Raw genomic sequence first — 18,509 nt, 5'->3', positions numbered from 1 at the left:
AGTTTTGTGGGACTTTCCAGGAGGATGGCTATAACAATCTGGAAAGTCCTGCCAAGCATTTCTAACAGCTAAATGAAAGGCTGAAATGCCACAGCCTGGTGCCTAATAGTATTCTAAGCTGATCTTTCTTTAGCTTGTTTATAACTCATAAACTTTCCTCTGCTGATGAAAGCTCCAGTGGGCACAGCATTGTGTTTATCTTGAATCCCAACCTGAAATAGTGATGAGCTGTTCAGAGGCCTGCTTGCACACCTACATGCTGCGCAGTTCCCTAGTTATTTTTAATGTGGTTATAGAAAGTGAAATTGTGCTAGGCAAAGCCCTACCGCACTGCCTGATATTTTGGATAGGAGAGGCCTGTACTTCGGGAGAAGTAAGGGATTAATGAGTAGTTTTATGATCCGTTATTTGGGGGGGGGACTAATTATCGGGCTCTAAACTAAGCTTTGACTGATTATATTTAAAGCCCTAAATTTAATGAATAGAAGTATTCTAATATCAAATTTAGGCTTTCTGAATATCTAGAGTACCTTCAAGAACTAGTGGTTTAGGCCCTGGCCAGGTAGCTCAGTTGGTTAGAGCTTCGTCCCGATATTCCAAGGCTGCAGGTTTGATGTCTGGTCAGGGCACATACAAGAAGCAGCCAATGAATGCATAAATAAGTGGAACACAAACCTATGTTTCTGTCTATCTGCCTATCTACCGATCTGTCTCTCCCTTCCTCTTTCAAATCAATAAATTAAAAAATGTTTAAAAAAGAACTAGTGATTTAGATAACCACTTGAGTTATTAGTCCATAAGAAAATCCTCATTGTAATGCTGTATATTTTGCTTTATTAGGTGGGTCATGTGGAAAGGTCATTTGACTGTGAGAATTTCAGTTGGTCTTTCACCCCTCATTGTCTTTTACTTCAGTCTAATAACTGTTTGGTCATTATACTGGCTTTGAGTTACTTTGCATAACCATGTGGGAGATTTGAAATATCTGTCAATTGACAGTTAGAAATTGGGATATAAAACCCAGAGAAACACTGGAAACATTGAGCCTTCAGCAAAATGAATGACATTATTGATGCTTATAATTGCAGATCTTGGATGATGGAGGGGATCTCACTCACTGGATTTATAAGAAGTACCCCAACATGTTTAAGAAAATCAAGGGCATCGTAGAGGAGAGTGTAACTGGAGTTCATAGGTAAGATTTGACATGAGCATACCTGGTTTTGTGCAACCTAAACATACATTCTTGTAATCACCTACCTGTAGAATACATTGTGTTAAAAATTGGAACCCATTATGAGGTAATGAGATCTGAGTCTGCACACTTGTTTTTTTGATTAACAACATAAATAAAAACCTAATATAGTGAGGGTGGGGGCGGGTAGGGAACAAGTGTGCTCCACATATTTTCTATTCATTGTAATACAATGACTGCTTGTCCTTTTTTGGATGAATTCATTTATACAACAGATATTTATTGAACTTCTACAGTGAAACAGGAACAGCTCTAAGAACCGTGCTAGGGATCTAGCACTAGGCAAAACAGACAGAAACCTGGGCCTTGATATGCGTATATTCTTAAGCAAGGATTTTGGGTTCTTTTTCTCAAATGAGCCAGTAATTCCCTGAGTAAAATTATTATTCACCCAAAAAGAACTGAAAGTATGAAATATAAGCTTTAGGGAAGTAAATTCTGAATAAGCCACCATCACTGCTTCAATATTCTGTGATCTTTTTGAATATACAAAACTATGGGCTAGACTGTACTTTCAGACTCTTAGAAAGGGATGAGTTTTTAATAAAACGCCTGGTTCTAATACTTAGTTGAATCAGTTTAAATAAAACTCCTATAATACAGATATACATATTTATAGGTATGTGTATTGAGATTATAAAATTGAGACTGTTTGGAAGTTAAAATTGTTGCATTAGAGTAGTGGGATTAAAATAGTACTTAAAGTTAATTTTTTATAATTAAAAAGATGAATAAGATTAATAAGCAATTTAAAATCATGCATTTTAATCCTTATAATTTAGAGGTGGGTCAGAAATTTCCCCCACATGCCTTTTGACTAAGATCTTTATTCTAAGCTATATACACACTAGAAAGATATTCTTTATTTCTCTCTATATATCTAATAGGATTAGTCATGTCTCATGCTCTCATGCCTACCCAGTCAACATATTTCTGGAATTTGGTATGAAATTGACAGTAGATTGCAGTATCTCATTGTTTTATGTTCTTCTTGATTTCCCTCACCCTCAGGCTGTACCAGCTCTCTAAAGCTGGGAAGCTGTGTGTTCCAGCCATGAATGTCAATGACTCAGTCACCAAACAGAAATTTGACAACCTCTACTGTTGCCGTGAATCAATTCTTGATGGGTAATTTTTTATTATCTTTGGGATGAACTTGAGTTGTTGAACTGGCTCCTAAGTGTTTTGATTTTGGCTATTTCTGGAAATTATTTATGTAGCACCTCTGGATCTATCATCACATCACACTCAGATTTTATAACCCAGAGCTACCATTGCTATCACTATTGTAAGAAAATCTATTTTACTTAAAAAATCAGACTAGATTCTATCTGTTGGTCCAGAGTTTTTACTTGGTGACTCTAACAGGACTCACAGTAACTAACTAAAGTCATTTTAAGCATGTAAGTATCTTTGATGGCTTGGGAAAAGGTTCCTGATGTTTCTATTCTAGGTCATACTGCCAGTTCTTAAGTTCCAACTGTCATAATTCTTTTGCCATCTGAAAAGTTGTGGTGAGCAAAGAGTCAATTCTCAGAGGCATTTCTAGTTTTTAAATCTATAAGGATTGCAAGTCTGACAAAATCTACTTAGATATATACCAAATACTCTGTTCTTCCAATACCCATTTCTGTTTCTACACTTGTGCCCTGATATTACTTTCCTCTTGGTAGGAAGACTCAGTAATACCCTATCTCGAAACGTGAAGTTGGTTTCCATCATGTATAGGTTAATGGGAAAGTGAAGAAAAGGCCTGTGGGCCACATTACCAGCCAATCTGGACCCAAGACAGTTTGCAACACTATAGGCATTGGAGCCAGAAAGACCCTGGTTTAACTATTGGTTCTATCATTTATTAAGGATTTGGACTAGTTATTTAACCTCTCTGTGCCTATTTCCTCACCTGTAAAATGGTGACACCTACTTCATAGAGTTATTGTGAGGATTAATTGAGATAAGGTATGAGTCCTGGTTCAGTGTTAGTTCCTTTGTTCTTCTTTCTAGAACCCTGTACAGTAAGTTCTAAGATTAAGTTAGATCTTAAGGGATGCTTTTTGCTTTGAAATCTTTTAAATTATAATTTGGGTATATACTCATTAAAATATTTACTCATCCATGACTAAGTATCTCATAGGTTTTTCAAGTCTCAAATCTCTGAGCCTAAAATCTGCCTATACTGGGTTCAGTAAAAGATACATAAAAGTACCTATACGAGTTCATAAAAATGGACAGAGTCCCTCCTAAGCAGTGTTTACCCTGTGGGTAAGAAAGATTCTTTAATATCATGTGTATGAAAGTGAGAGTAAGATGCAAGTAATGGAACAGAGTTCAAGTTAATGAAGAAATAGGAAAACATCCACTGAAAACCTGCTGAGTAGTAAGATCTCATTGGCACCTTCAGGTGGTGAGGAACTTTCCAGTTGGGTCATGGGCAATTGTTCCTCTCAGAGGAGTTGAGAGCAGAAGGAATTAAAGAAAAGGGGAAGTATGCTTCAGGGAAGGCTACAATGGAAAGGAGAGAACATTCAGCTCAATAGAGAGTTCATATGAGGAAAGGATTAGGGATTGAACTTCTGTTGTTCTGAGCTGGTTACACACTACACCATAAGCTATGTGGGAATGGCCCCGCTGACTCCTAGAGGTCTGCAATGCCAAAACACTGTGCAAAATTTTTCTTCCTGATGCTAAAGTTGTGTTATTTTAAACCAAAAAGGTCTGAAATACTCATTCCTGTTATAACATTTTCAGAGGAAAAAGGAAAACACTGGAGGCAGGAAAGGGGATGGGATGCCAGTACGTGTCTTCTGATGAGGTCCCTGCAAGATCTCTGGGCAAAGGGTGCCTTAGTACTTGGCTATCACTTTCGCATTTCATCTGTCATCCAACTATCATTTTTCATCTTCTGGAGACTGAGATTCCACTTGGTAGGAAGACTGAGAATATCCCAGATATGGTTTTCCTATCATAAAATAGATTGTATTTCAGGAACTCTTCTAGAGGGTCCTGGGGCTAGAATAATTAGATGTGGGAGACTTGATATGACTCTTATACACCACCAGAGAGCTTACCCCCAACCTCCAAAAAAGTCCTTTTTTTTTAAATATATCTTTATTGATTTCAGAGAGAGGAAAGGAGAGGGAGAGAGAGAGAAACATCAATGATGAGAGAGTCATTGATCGGCTGCCTTCTGCACACCCCCGACTGGGGATGGAGCCCGCAACCTGGGCATGTGCCCTGACTGGGAATCAAAACCCGATCGCCTGGATCCTAGGTCGATGCTCAACCGTTGAGCCACACCTGGCTGGGCAAAAAAAGTCCTTCTTTGACTGAGGTCTTTTCTATCCTTTATCCTCCAACCTTGAGGCAATTGTGGGTCCCTAAGATGACAGGAAATCACACCTACCGAACCCATCTAGGTCTGCCAGCCTGTCATTTGCAGAGCAGCAGTGTTGGTGACGTTTCCTTTCCAGCACACAGCCATTTGCAGTCAGGGAAGACTACAGATAGTGTAGTTGGGAAAGAGGCAGAAAGGCCTGAGGGTATTCAAAGCAAAGGAGGCTCAGAAATATGATCTATTGATTTTCCTTCTGTGCTGGGCCTTCCAGGGCCATTCTCCTAAGCCCCGACTTTTGGATATGGTAATAGTCCAGCCAGACTAGCCTCTTTCCACTCAAGAATTGCCTCTGCACTTAATTGGTATTAATATATTGAGTTTCATTTGGGTTTAGGGAGTTACACTGGTTCCTCTTGGGTGGAGTTGTCAAATCATTAAAAAGACAGGATTCCTACTTTGGGGCGTTTATAGACTCTTCAACGAGAGAGGTTAACAGTTAGATAAGTGAGTAGAAAGATCCACAAATATTTGTAGGAACTGTCTATCTCAGAATAGGCTGGCTTTAGTTGAAAACCTTCTTCTACCTAGCCAGGGATTCCTAGAGAAGGGAGACTCACTGAACCTAAAGAGAAATCAGAAACTGCTCCTACAAGTTCTTCCAAGAGACCCTGAAAACAGTAAGGGCCTTTCTTCTGGTTTCATAGAGAATCAGAGATGAAGTAGAACATGTCTGAGAAGGAATCTGCCCCAGAAAAGGCTCTGTCTCATGCCATCAGTGTTGGTGTGATTCAAAGGTCCTCTGCATCTTGGCCATCGCCCTCCCTGTTGAATTAATGTGGGACCTGTTGTCCACTGTGATACTACTTAATGTGCTACTGACCTATCAGTGTTATATTTTATGTGTCTGTCCTATCAGTGTTATATTTTATGTGTCTGTCTAATTCAGTAAGTTGGAATGTTTTCATTAAGCCAGAGTTGGTCTTCTCCTCGATATAGAAAGTATTGTTTTTATTTTCTTCTTTGTATCTTTTATTTCCAAATATTATATATTCCAAATGTCTTATAATAAGTGTATATTGCTTTTATGTTTAAAAGTTACTGTGTAGTCTATAGCTTCTTCCCTCCTGCACCACTTGTAAGCCAAGGAGAAGAAAGGAAAGAGAAAAACAAAACAGGTACAGATGCTATTGATTGGCTACAGGGAGTGAGAAAATACATACTTTATTAAAGCTTTCTTTCTAGTTATTAAACATTTTATCTAGAATAGAAACTAGGCTTTTTTTTTCACAATAGGAAAAAAACACCATTAAACTTGAAACAAGGAACCTAATCTAATCTCAAGGGAGAAACGAAAACATTTTTCTGATGTAATTTTTCCCCCACTAGACTTAAAAGGACAACGGACATGATGTTTGGTGGAAAGCAGGTGGTGGTCTGTGGCTATGGAGAGGTAAGGCTCATCCTTTCAATTACTGTATTAGGTGTTTAAAATGCATTTCACTGAAATAAACTAGAATTTTTCATTTGTATGGACATAAGAGTGCATTCATTTACTACCACTTTAAAAAAATTTTTGTTAATGCTCACATGGGGTTATATTTTTCCATTGCTTTTCAGAGAGAGAGGGAGGGAGGGAGGGAGGGAAGGAGAGAGTGAGAGAGAGAGAGAGAGAGAGAGAGAGAAACATCAATGAGAGAGAGGCATATCGATTGGTTGCCTCTTGCAGGCGCCCCAACTGGGGCCAGGGAGCAAACCCACAACCCAGGTTCATGCCCTTGACGGGAATCAAACCACCCTGGACCCTCTGGTGCACGGGCCAGCACTCTAACCACTGAGCATACCAGCCAGGGCTACTACCACTTTAGATGGCAGGGGGAATAACTTTAGACATTCTCTGGTTAAATTACAATGTTTCTTTTCCTCTCTGCATTTTTGCCATTTTTTCTTAAGCTGATTCTCTGACTGTTCCAGGGTACTGTTTGTGATGTTCTTTAGCCTGAGTTTTTATTGTAAATCGTGCCTGTGGGTGTTTTGATTCACATGCACGTGCTAAGCAGGGGCTAGGAGTTTGTTTATGAACTGCATTCATTTATTTGTTTTTCTTATTTTTCCCCAAACATGAATCTATTCAGTAAAATCCCTTTGGGGGCGGAAAGTGGCATATACTTTTCCAGAAGCTTTGAGAAACTGTTTTCTCATTGACTTTCCTTATTATGTCTATTTTCTCCTATTTTTAGGTGGGGAAGGGGTGCTGTGCTGCCTTAAAAGCCATGGGCTCCATTGTGTATGTGACTGAGATTGACCCCATCTGTGCTCTTCAAGCCTGGTAAGTGTGCAAAAGGAGACTTGCTTTTCCCTCTACACCGACATCTAATCTGTGATCTTGTAGCTGCCTCCAAAGAATGGCCTGGTTAATACCACATTTTAATTTAGAGGGGCCCAGATCCTGAGAGAGGCTGCCATTAACTGTAAGTGCCTGTTTTTCAGAGATCAAGGAGCTCTGCTCATAGAGAACGAAGACTATCAGAGAGGCTAAAATTTAGAATGCCTTTGGAAATAACCCCTGGCTTGACCTAGAGAACAAGTAGCTCCTTACCTTCTCCATATAATGCTTCTCACTTTGAAAAAAATCAAAAAAGAACCAGATTGGTACCAGATCCTTTCTCATATGATATACTGAAAAGAGCTCTTCTGTAATAGTCCTCCCAAAAATGTTTAACCTAAATCCAATCAGGAGCACACATCAGACAAATCCAAATTAAGGGTAAAATCTGCTAACTCTGAGTGAAGGGGATATAGGAGATGTTTGTCATTATTCTTACAATTCTTAAGTTTGAAATGATTCCAAAATTAAAAGTTTAGCAAAGAATAGGGTCCTTCCCATCTATAAAATGTGGGTACTCTCAGAGTTGTGAAAGTTCAGGAACATAATTATATATTTATTATATAATGTATAATCATATATAATAGTCATATAATTATGTAAAGTACAGAGCTGTTGTCATATACTAAATGCTCACTAAATGGTAGCTATTATTAAAATTGTCTCTTGCCATCCTCAACAGGAGGGAGAAAGCACTGTCCCTGAAAACTACTTCAAAGCCCCAGTGTCTACAGCCTGGGTAACCCACCCAGTCTTTACCATTAACCCTCCAGAGGAAAGTGCCCGGGAAAGAATGAGGCATGGCATAAAGATTTCATCATAACCATTTCTGTCTGTTCTACTGTTCCTCACACATCCTAGTCATAGACCCACAGATTGCCCCAACAAAGTTGTTGGCTTTCTCTGAATCAGGGATCCAGCACTATTCTCGGGAACCGTCACCATTCTAGTACTTCCAGGGTTCACTAGAGAAACCTGAACCTGCTTTAATACTGATTCAAATTATAAACATAAACTGATCACTTACTATATGGTAGGTACTATGCTCTGTGCTAAGGATGAGTCACTGAACGAGAAAAGACAGATACAGACAAATAACCACTGTGCAGTGTAGTAAGTGCTGTGACGGAGGGAAACAGCACATGCTCCTTTAGGGGCACAAAGGAGAAATATCTAACCAAAGAGCAAGGGGGCTGGCTCGAAAGAGGTGTCAGTACAGCTGAGTCTTGAAACTTGTGTAAGTGATTTCTTAGTTTGGAAGTAAATTCCATACTCACCAAGGAAGGAGAGAGCACAGTATACTTAAGAAGCTTGGAGTATTTTAATGTAGCTGGCCAGTAGGATACATTTGGAAGGAGTATACTATCTGAGGTAGGAATCTTATGTCAGTATAATCATATATCAGTATAGGTATTCAGGCCTTTTCCTGAGAGCAGGCAATCTCACTGAGGTATTTTAAGCAAGGAAGTGACATGATCCAAATTGCATTCAGGGAGATCCACTCTGCAAAATGAATTAGAGGCATAAACCTAGAAAGTGACGAGATTGGGCCAGGAGCTACTGTAGTAATATAGGCAAAAAATAAAACCTGAACATAAGGCCAACATGTATGGAGAGGGAGAGATTCAAGAGATTTTAAGGGATTTAGGGAAAAGAATCAGCCAGATTTGGTGACAACTTCAATTAGGAAGAGGCAGTAGGCTCGGACATTCTAGTTTATTTTACTTGTACAGTTGGGTGAACAAGTAATGCTAATAATATAGAAAACATAGAAAGAGAAATAGATGGGATTGGGAGGGGTGGAGAAGATAATGGGTTTCTTTTCAAACACAGTCAGTTCGAGATCCTTGTGGGGCACCCAGGAAGAGCTGTCCAGTGAGTAATTTGATCAATGGCTCTGAAGTTTTGAGGAGATCTAGGCTAAAGATACAGATGTGTAAATCAGCCACCTACAACAAGGGGTCATTTATAGCTGAGGAAAGGATGGAGCAGTGCTGAGAGAACAGAGAAAAGAGCACCTACAGTACCAACATTTAAAGATGGACCGAGATCAAGAAGGAGCAATCAGAAAAGTAGGAAAACCAGGACAAAACAGTGTCCTTTCCAAGGAGCATAGACATTTTAGAAGGCAGATGTATACGATATTTAATATACCAGAGGAAATGAAGTAATATAAGAGTCTCAAAAATGTATTTTGGCACTCGGGAGATCATTGATGATCTTGGAGAGAGCAGTTTCCATGGGAGTAGGTTCAACAGTAAAATGGCACTTTCTAGAAACTTAACTGAGGAATCCCATGGTTAACATTGTCTCCCTGTTATCAGGAAAATTAGGTTCCAGGGATGTGAAAGAACCTTTTATCTCTGTCTTGTATGAACTAAGGAAATGGTTTGACTTTGTCACTGCTAAGCATAGTCCAGCTGTATCAAGAGGGGATGGTGCAGGTACCAAAGCAACTTGGTAATAGCTTTTGGGGTTCTGTGGCAAAAGGCTCCCCAGCTGTCTTTTAGGTTAATTGGTTGTGCTTTATTTCTACAGTATGGATGGATTTCGGCTGGTGAAATTGAATGAGGTCATCCGCCAAGTGGATATTGTTATTACCTGTACAGGTATGATAGCATATAAAATGGGGTGGCACTTGGGAACGCTTTTATGGGACAAGCAAAAAATGACTGAAAATGTTCTGAATAAAACTGAACTCTAAAAGCCAGAGAGAGCAGTTCACAAAACCGGTCCATCTTTCACATTATTCCTACTCTTTAGAACTTGACCAAAAGTATACCTTTAGGTCATTCCTTGAGGAAGGTGCCTCCCACCTCTTTGTTTTATATCACCACCCATTTTCAACCACATAAAAGATGGCTGGAGATGAGTTTTTTTTGGGAAGCCAGATCTTACATTTGTACATTTGATTTTTTAAATTTTACCTCCAAAAGTGATGTATATTTCTCTGTGGTCCCTGTAATTAAAGCAAGGTTGAGCAAAATGCATAGACAAAGTGGGAAAGGTAGTTGTGTTGATTCCCAAAGAGGTATATTTTGAGTTTTAGAGAGGAATATGCAGAAATCGTGAGTTTTCTTAGACTGAGATTTTATCTTTATGGTAGAACCATAAACTGTTGGAACATTGGTTTTCTTTTATAATTGTATTTTAGAGGAAGATTATCAGAGTATTTAAGAATGAAAATATATATGTAGGCTCGGGAAGAGCTGGGGGCACAGAAGAGGGATCGCAAGAAAATTCTTGCTTCACATCAATCCATCGATCTATTTTTAAAATAAATTTATTGAGATCTAATTTACATACCATAGATTTCACCCACTTAAGTGTACGTACAGTTCAGTGTTTTTTAGCAAATTCATAGGCTCATATATCTATCACCACAATCTGATTTTTTAATTGAGATATAATCCACATATCAAAAAATTCACCCTGTATACTGTTCAGTGACTTTTAAAAATATATGTTTTTATTGATTTTAGAGAGAGAGGAAGGAAGAGGGAGAGAGAGAGAAACATGAATCAGCTGCCTCCTGCACACCCCCGCTAGGGATCGAGCCTGCAACCCAGGCATGTGCCCTGACCAGGAATTGAAACAGCAACCTCTTGGTGCACTACCAACTGAGCTACACAGGCCAGGGCCAGATTGAAAAATCAATTTTCTAATTCCAGAGCATTTTCATCACCCCCAAAAGAAACCCATACTATTGGCAGTCACTCCTCATTCTGCCCTTCTCCTTTCCTCGGCCCTAGGCAACCATCAGTCTCTCTGTCTCCACAGATTTGCCTATTCTAGACATTTCATGTAAATGGAATCATACAGTCTTTTGTGACTGCCTTTTTTTTAACTCAGCATGTCAGTGTTCATCCATGTTATGCATGTATCAATATTTCATTTCTTTGTATTGCTGAATAATACTCCATTTTAAGGATATATCACATTTTATTTATCCACTGATTAGTTGATGGGCACTTGAGTTGTTTTCACTTTTAGGCTATTAAGAATACTGCCTGGCCAGTGTTGCTCAGTGGTTGAGCATTGACCCATGAACCAGGAAGTCATAGTTCAATTCCTGGTCAGGGCACATGTCCAGGCTTGATCCCCAGTTGGGGGCATGCAGGAGGCAGCCGATCAATGACTCTTTCTCATCATTGATGTCTCTTTCCCTCTCCCTCTCTCTCTCTGAAATCAATAAAATATAAAGAAAAAAAAAAAAAGTAATGCTGCTGTCACTATGGAAAACAGTATGGAATTTCCTCAAAAAATTAAAAATGGAATTGCCTTATGACCTAGCAATTCCTACCCCAGCTTTTTTTTTCATTTTCATGAGCCATCTTTTTCCATCCCTTTACTATGAGTTCGTGTGTGTCTTATAGTTTGAAATGAGTCTCTTGTAGACAGCATATATATGGGTCTTGTTTTCTTACTCATTCAGCTACCATATGTCTTTTGATTGCAACATTTAATCAGTTTACATTTAATGTGATTATTGATAAGTACATTGTTATTGCCATTTTATTACTCATACTTACGTTCCTTTTTTCCCTCTATTTTTTTAAAGTGTTTCTTTTATATATATATATATTGATTTCTGAGAGAGGAATGGAGAGGGAGAGAGAGATAGAAACATCAGTGATGAGAGAGACTCATTGATAGGCTGCTGGGGATCGAGTCTGCAACCTGGGCATGTGCCCTGACCGGGAACTGACCTGTGATCTCCTAGATCATAGGTCAATACTTAAGCTCTGAGCCATGCCAGCCAGACCATTGGTTAATTTTTGTATGTGCCCTGACCGGGGTTCAAACCCGCAACCTTGGTGTATTGGGACAACTCTCTATAACCAACTGTGCTACCTGGCCAGGGTGACCCAACAATTCCATTTCTGGGTATATATCCATAGAAACCCCAAACACTAATTCGGAAGATTACATACACCCCTATCTTCTTTGCAGTGTTATTTACAATAGCCAAGATATGTAAGCAACCCAAGTTCCCATTAATAGTCAAATGGATAAAAAGCTGTGGTATATATATATATGGTGTCCCAAAAAAATGTATACACACACTTCGAATAATTATAAATGCAGTGTTTTTAAAATATATTTCCTTTTCAAAATTGAGCTATCAGCTGTTAAAGTGTGTATTGGGACACCCTGTTGAAATCTTATCCTATGCGACAGCATGGATGGACCTAGAGGGTATTATGCTAAATGAAATAAGTCAAAAGGAGAAAGACAAATACCATATGGCTTCACTTATATGTGGAATCTAAAGAACAAAATAAATGAACAAACAAAATAGAAACAGACTTATAAATACAGAGAACAAACAGACTGATGGTTGACAGAGGGGAGAGGGGTTGGTAGGCTGGGTGGAAAAGGTGAAGGGATTAAGAAGTACCAATAGGTAGTTACAAAATAGTCACAGGAATATATAGGACAGCACAGGGAATATAATCAATAATATTGTACTAACTAAGTATGATGCCAGGTGGGTAATTGAAATATCAGGGGGATCACTTTGTATAGTATATGATTGTCTAACCACTGTGCTGTACGCCTGAAACTAAAAAAAAATAATATTGAATGTAAACTACAGTTGAAAAATGAAATTTAAAAAAAGAATAACGCTGCTGTAAACATTGTGTACAAGTTTTTGTGTGGACATGTCTTCAGTTCTCTTGGGTATATACCTTCAGGTAGAATTGCTGAATCATATGGTAACTCTACTTTTAACATTTTGAGGAATTGCCAAACTTTTCTAAAGTGACCATTTTACACTCTCACCAACAATGCATGAGAATTGCAGTTTCTTCACATCCTCGCCAATGTTTGTAATTATCTGTCTTGTGGGGTTTTTTTAGTCCTCACGCTAGGATATTTTTTCCATTGATTTTCATAGAGAGTGGAAGGGTGGGAGAGAGAGAGAAACATCATTGTGAGAGAGACATATTGATTGGTTGCCTCCCACATGTCCTGGGGCCCAAGCCTGCAACCGAGGTATGTGCCCTTGGTAGGAATCAAACCTGGAACCCTTCCGTCCACAGGCCAACGTTCTAACCACTGAGCCAAATCAGTTAGAGCTGTCTTTTTTGTTATAGTCATCCTAGTAGGTGTCTCATTGTGGTTTTGATTTGTATTTTCCTGATGATGTTGAGCATCTTTTCATGTGCCTATTGGTACATCTTCTTTTGTACATTTTCTTTTGAGAAACATCTATTCAGGTCTTTTGCTCATTTTTAAATTGGGTTATTTGTCCTTTTATTATTGAGTTGACTAAGAGTTCTTTGTAAATTTTGGATATAAGTTCCTTATCAGTTATATGATTTGCAGATATTTGTCCTGTTCTGTGGGTTGTCTTTTCACTCTCTTGGTGATATCATTTGTAGCACAAAAGTTTTAATTTCAATGTAGTTCATTTTCTTTTTTCTTTGGTTGCATGTGCTTTAAATAGTATATCTAAGAAACCATTGCCTAACCCAAGGTCAGAAAGACTTATTCTCATGTTCTGCTGAGAGTGTTATAGTTTTAGCTCATACATTTAGGTCTCTGATCCATTTCAAGTTAAATTTTAAATATGGTGTGAGGTAGGGGGTCCAGCTTCATTCCTTTTTATATGGCTATCTCTTCTGTTTTTAAGGTAACAAGAATGTGGTAACCAGAGAGCACTTAGACCGTATGAAGAATAGTTGCATTGTTTGTAACATGGGACATTCCAACACGGAGATTGATGTGGTAAGATCAAGCGAGTCATCATTGGGGGCTTTTTCTTTTCTCCTTGCCAAGGAACAAACTGGAAGAGGGAAGAGCGGGGTCACCAGCCATGCTAAACATGACTGTCCTGGCAGAGCTGTCCACAGTCTGTTCACTTACTAGCCCTATGATCTGTGCTTGTGGATAATATAAAGCTTCTTTGTCTCAACTTAATCATTTTAAATGATTGTTTTCTTCCACCCAAGCTTGATACCTACCTACACTGTAAGCCATTTTATCTTTATGTTTAGGATTGAGAGCTGGATAAATTCAGAACTACAAAAAGGATATAATAAATGTGAGTTAGTTTTTATAAAATGGTAGTCAGTGTTTTGGGGGATGTTTAATTTTACCATAAAGGTGAGATAAGTAGGTTGGTTTAAGGAAACAAGTCAAGGGAGAGAAACCTATGGGCTGGAATGAGAACATTGCTTAAGGTTGACTCTCATATACTATGGTTTCTTTTTTCTCTCTCCCTCTTTCATTGGGCTAGGTCTCCCCTTAACTATTTTCTAAGCTATAGTAATTGGATCTGTAGGTGCTACAATCAACTCAGTAGCATGTGTTCCTTATGTTCCTCAAACCTGGAAAATATATCACGTTGATTTTCTAATTTCATTATATTCACCCTAAAATTTTCCAATCCAATATAACACTTGGTCCAACTAAGTTGCCCAAGTAAGAGTTAATAGAAGTGTTATTTCTTTTCAGACTTACCAAAGTATTTCTCAGTTTGACTTTCACTCTGGTTTTAAATTTTTATGGCACAACTGTATTTATCTCTGGGTAAATGGCTCAAGCAAAGCATGCTTTTATCTCCACTGAGAGCTGCTCTGATTGAGCTTCAGCATTGCCAGGTAAGGAGCAGCTGATATATTGAGAGCCTGTTGGATAATATCTATTTTAAATGGTTTCTCATAATATCTATTTTAAATGGTTTCTCTTTTTAACTCTGTGCTCTATTCTTCTATTTATAAAAATAGATGGACGAACAGCCTACCAAAGCCTATTCTACCCTTGAGGTTTCTGAGTGACACAGCTCCATTTCTCTGTTTTGCAGTGACATTTTACTTATGAATCATTTAGTTAGTTCCTTTTGTTGTTGTTGTTAAGTTTCACTTATGTGCCATACTGCCCCTTTACTAAATGGTCTAAGATATTAATATTTCTAAAACTGCCTAGCACATGATTGTACTTTTTTGGATTAATCTGCTTATAGTGCCCCCAAATGGGAAAAACTTAGGCGAAGTAGCCCTGCTCTGAGCCCTAATGAGAAATTTTCTGATTAAGAGAAGGGGGAAGGAATTTTTCTTCTAAACCTCAAGAAGCCCTGAAATAAAAACAATTCCAAATGCAGACATGTATTTTTATATTTTTATTTTATCTCATTTCATCCTCTTTGCCACCCCATGAGGCATTATCCTTATCCTTGATTTTCAGTTGGGAAACTAAGAAGTAAAGTACATTATTCAGTCATATACATTGATTCAAAAATTGAAATTAGAACACAAAATCCAGGATTTTTTATTCCTAGGCTAGTTTTTTGGTTGTAGTTTTGTTTTGTTTTCCTGCATACTATTATACTATTACCTCCTCGTGATTTCTAGATTAACTTCAAATTGTGATGGTGATCTCCCCTCTGAAGGCAACCCAGACTAAGTAATCTCTCAGGATAAAGGCCAAGAGACTCCTTACCTTCAATCACAAACATATGTGTGATTGCTGTAGGCCAGGTGCTGTCTAGGTCCTTGGAATCAGTGAACAAAGCAGGCAAACATTCCTGCCCTCATGGAGCTTGTGTTTTAGAGAAGAAAAAAACAACAAACATGATAAGTAAAATTTATAGAATGTTGGAAGGCAAAAGCACCATGGAAAAAAGAAAAAGTAGAGCATGGTAAGGGTAATCAAGAGTTCTGAGTTACAATTTTATTTTATTTTTGAAATACTTTTATTGACTTTTAGAGAGAGAGGAAGGGAGAAAGAGAGAGAGAAACATTGATCGGCTGCCTCCTGCACACCTCCCACCAGGGATTGCCCTGACCAGTAATCAAACCAGCAACCTTTTGATGCACAGGACGACGCCTAGCCAGCTGAGACACACCGGCCAGGGCATAGATTGCTGAGTTATGGTTTTAAATAGAGGAATCGGGTATAAGCCTCACTGAGAAGGCGATGTTTGAGCACACTTGAAGGAGTTAGTCATGGGTTTTTAGGTGAAGAGCATTTCAAGATTAGAGAACAGTCAGACAAATGCCCTGAAGTGGGAGTGGGCCTAGTCTGTTTGAGGATCAACAGTGGCTGGAGCAGAATGAGTAAGGGACAGGATGAGGTCAGAGGGGCAATGACCCAGACCTCTCAGGGTCCCATGGGTCATTGTAAGAACTCCTGATTATATTCTGAGAGAAATAGGGAGCCCTTGTAGGATATGTAGCAACCTGACTTCTGTTTTTAAAGGATGGCTTTATTTTTAAAGGATCACCCTGGCTTCTATGTTGAGAGTAGGCCTAGATTTGCAGGTATTGCTAGGTAGCTCCAGCACCTGCCAGGTACACTAGCCAAAGGCCATCTCTCAGTTCTTTTTGTGCTTTTCTTAGCAGAAGGCATATGACCAAACCAAATGGTCCAGAAAGGGAGATGCTCAGAAAAACTTTAGAAAAATTAAGCTACTCAACCTTTAATGGTAGTGTCACAGGGCATGTAAAATGAAATTTAAGGAAATAGCAAACTCAACTAATAATTGAAACCAGAATGTTCTTTCACTATTTAGCAAATTTATATTGAATCCTTGCTCTCCTCTGTGCCAAGTGCTTGTCTGAAGAATAGCAGTGAACAAAATGCCTGCTCTCCTGGACTTTATATTCTAATGTGGGAGGCAGACAATAAATAGACAGTTATTGTCAGTTAGTGCCTAGTGTTAAAGAAAAACAGCAAGGGGAAGACATTGAGGGTACTGTTCTAGTTAGGGTGATCAAGGAAGGTCTTTTTGAGGAGATAACATTTGAACAAAAACCTGAATGAATTAAGGAGCAAGCCACCTGAGCACTCTATTCAGAGAGGACCGTGAGTAAAAGACCCTGAAGTAGAACGTGCCTAATGTATTTGAGGAACAGAAAGGATCCCATCTTGGCAGAAACAGAATGGGCAAGGGATTGAGGACAGAGACAACTCAAGGAGGCAGCGTGTTATGTAGAGCTTTGTAGGCCATGATAAGGACTTTAGATTTTACCCTGGGTACAAGGGAAGCCATTGGGAGGTTTTGAAAATCCAACTTAATGTTTTTAAAAGATGACTCTGGCTCTTGTATAAGAAAACATGTCTGGAGCTTGAGTAGTGATGGGGCAATAGGAGGCTTTTTAAGTATTTCCAGTGATCGAAGGTGGTAGCTTGGATCAGATGGCTAAGCAATGAAGGTGATAAAAAGTGATATATTGTGAAGCTAGGACCAGTGGGATTTGCTAAATGGATTGGGTGCAGAGTGTGAGAAAAAGAGAGATTCACTGTAAGTCAACTCAGTGCGACTGTGAAGGAGAATGAGTTGGTAAGTTTTTATCCAGATATTCTTAGTATTCAAAAATCTAAGGTTTTGAGGTTTTTTTTAAGTTGCAAGGTATAGTTTTACCTAACCTTGAGATGTTGACTGCTGCATTTTAAGAAAGGAATAGCTCATCAAGAGTTGGTCATTGAGAAAGCTGCATTTTTTCCTAAGAAATATTAGCTGTGAATACATCGGGAATTTGTGATAGGGATTGTGCTCTTAGCTGCCTTTTGGCCATGTCTTTCGCATATTACCTGTCCCTTGAAAGCAGACCTGCTTACCCGTATGCATCAGTCACGTAGAAGGCCTATATGATTGTAAGCTTCACAATTCAAGTGGTTAAACCATTATGTACACATGATTTAAAAGTTTTGGTCAGCCCGGCCGGGCGTGGCTCAGCGGTTGAGCATCGACCTAGGATCTAGGAGGTCACTGGTTCAATTTCCGGTCAGGGCACATGCCCGGGTTGCGGGCTTGATCCCCAGTGTGGGGCGTGCAAGAGCTAGCCGAACAATGACTCTCTCATCATTGATGTTTCTATCTCTCCCTCTCTCTGAAATCAATAAAGATATTAAAAATAAAAATAAAAAGTTTTGGTCAGCCTTGGCCAGTGTGGCTCAGTGATTAGAGTGTTGGCCCACAAACCGAAGGGTCGTGGGTTCGATTCCCGGTCAAGGGCACGTACCTGGGTTGCAGGTTTGCTCCCCGGCCCTGGTCAGGGCATGTGCAGGAGGCAGCCAATCAATCTGTCTCTCTCACATCGATGTTTCTCTCTCTCTCCCCCTTCCTCCCTCCCCTCTCTCTAAAAATCAATGGAAAAAAATATCCCCAGGTGAGGATTAACAAAACAAAAAAAACGTTTAGTCAGCCAAAGAATTACAACCCAACACTTGCTGTTGACTCTGCTTTGCAGAACAAGAACCACAGTTGTTCTCCGTGGAAAAACTGATGTGCGCCGTTCGTAATCATGTAATACCAATTTGTGCGAGCAGAGTAACCAGCTGATTTATAGTAGGAGGTACACCTAGCTTGGGAAGGTAGTCTGCAGTAGGAAACTTTTTCCTGGTAGGTAGTTTAGTGATTGTAAACCCACAATACAGACAATTAGATTGTAAACCCACAGTACAGACAATTTTAAGAGAAATTCTCGTAAAACTATGCTAGAGCCATAGGAAACCCATTTTTAAATGGATCCTCAGGTCTTTTGCTTGTAGCATAGCCATTCCAGTGCTCTTGTCAACTGCCTCTA

The 18,509-nt window shown here is 39.1% G+C and overlaps 1 protein-coding gene across 9 annotated transcripts in view; it reads left to right on the top strand.

The window, feature by feature from the left end:
- The window catches only part of AHCYL2 (adenosylhomocysteinase like 2), a 149,095-nt gene that overhangs the window by 121,704 nt on the left and 8,882 nt on the right, over nucleotides 1-18,509 (top strand). For all 9 annotated transcript variants that reach the window (XM_081146338.1, XM_081146339.1, XM_081146336.1 and 6 more), the window contains 6 exons: nucleotides 1,089-1,195; nucleotides 2,267-2,383; nucleotides 5,976-6,039; nucleotides 6,827-6,915; nucleotides 9,511-9,581; nucleotides 13,613-13,707. In XM_081146338.1, coding sequence (XP_081002464.1) covers nucleotides 1,089-1,195; nucleotides 2,267-2,383; nucleotides 5,976-6,039; nucleotides 6,827-6,915; nucleotides 9,511-9,581; nucleotides 13,613-13,707 — 543 coding nt within the window. The remainder of the gene's footprint in view (nucleotides 1-1,088; nucleotides 1,196-2,266; nucleotides 2,384-5,975; nucleotides 6,040-6,826; nucleotides 6,916-9,510; nucleotides 9,582-13,612; nucleotides 13,708-18,509) is intronic.

The sequence above is a fragment of the Miniopterus schreibersii genome, assembly GCF_964146895.1.
Source record: "Miniopterus schreibersii genome assembly, chromosome: 9".
NCBI classification, from domain to species: domain Eukaryota; kingdom Metazoa; phylum Chordata; class Mammalia; order Chiroptera; family Miniopteridae; genus Miniopterus; species Miniopterus schreibersii.
The sequence above is the reverse complement of the archived record's forward strand: the minus strand, read 5'-3'. Positions and strand labels throughout refer to the sequence as shown.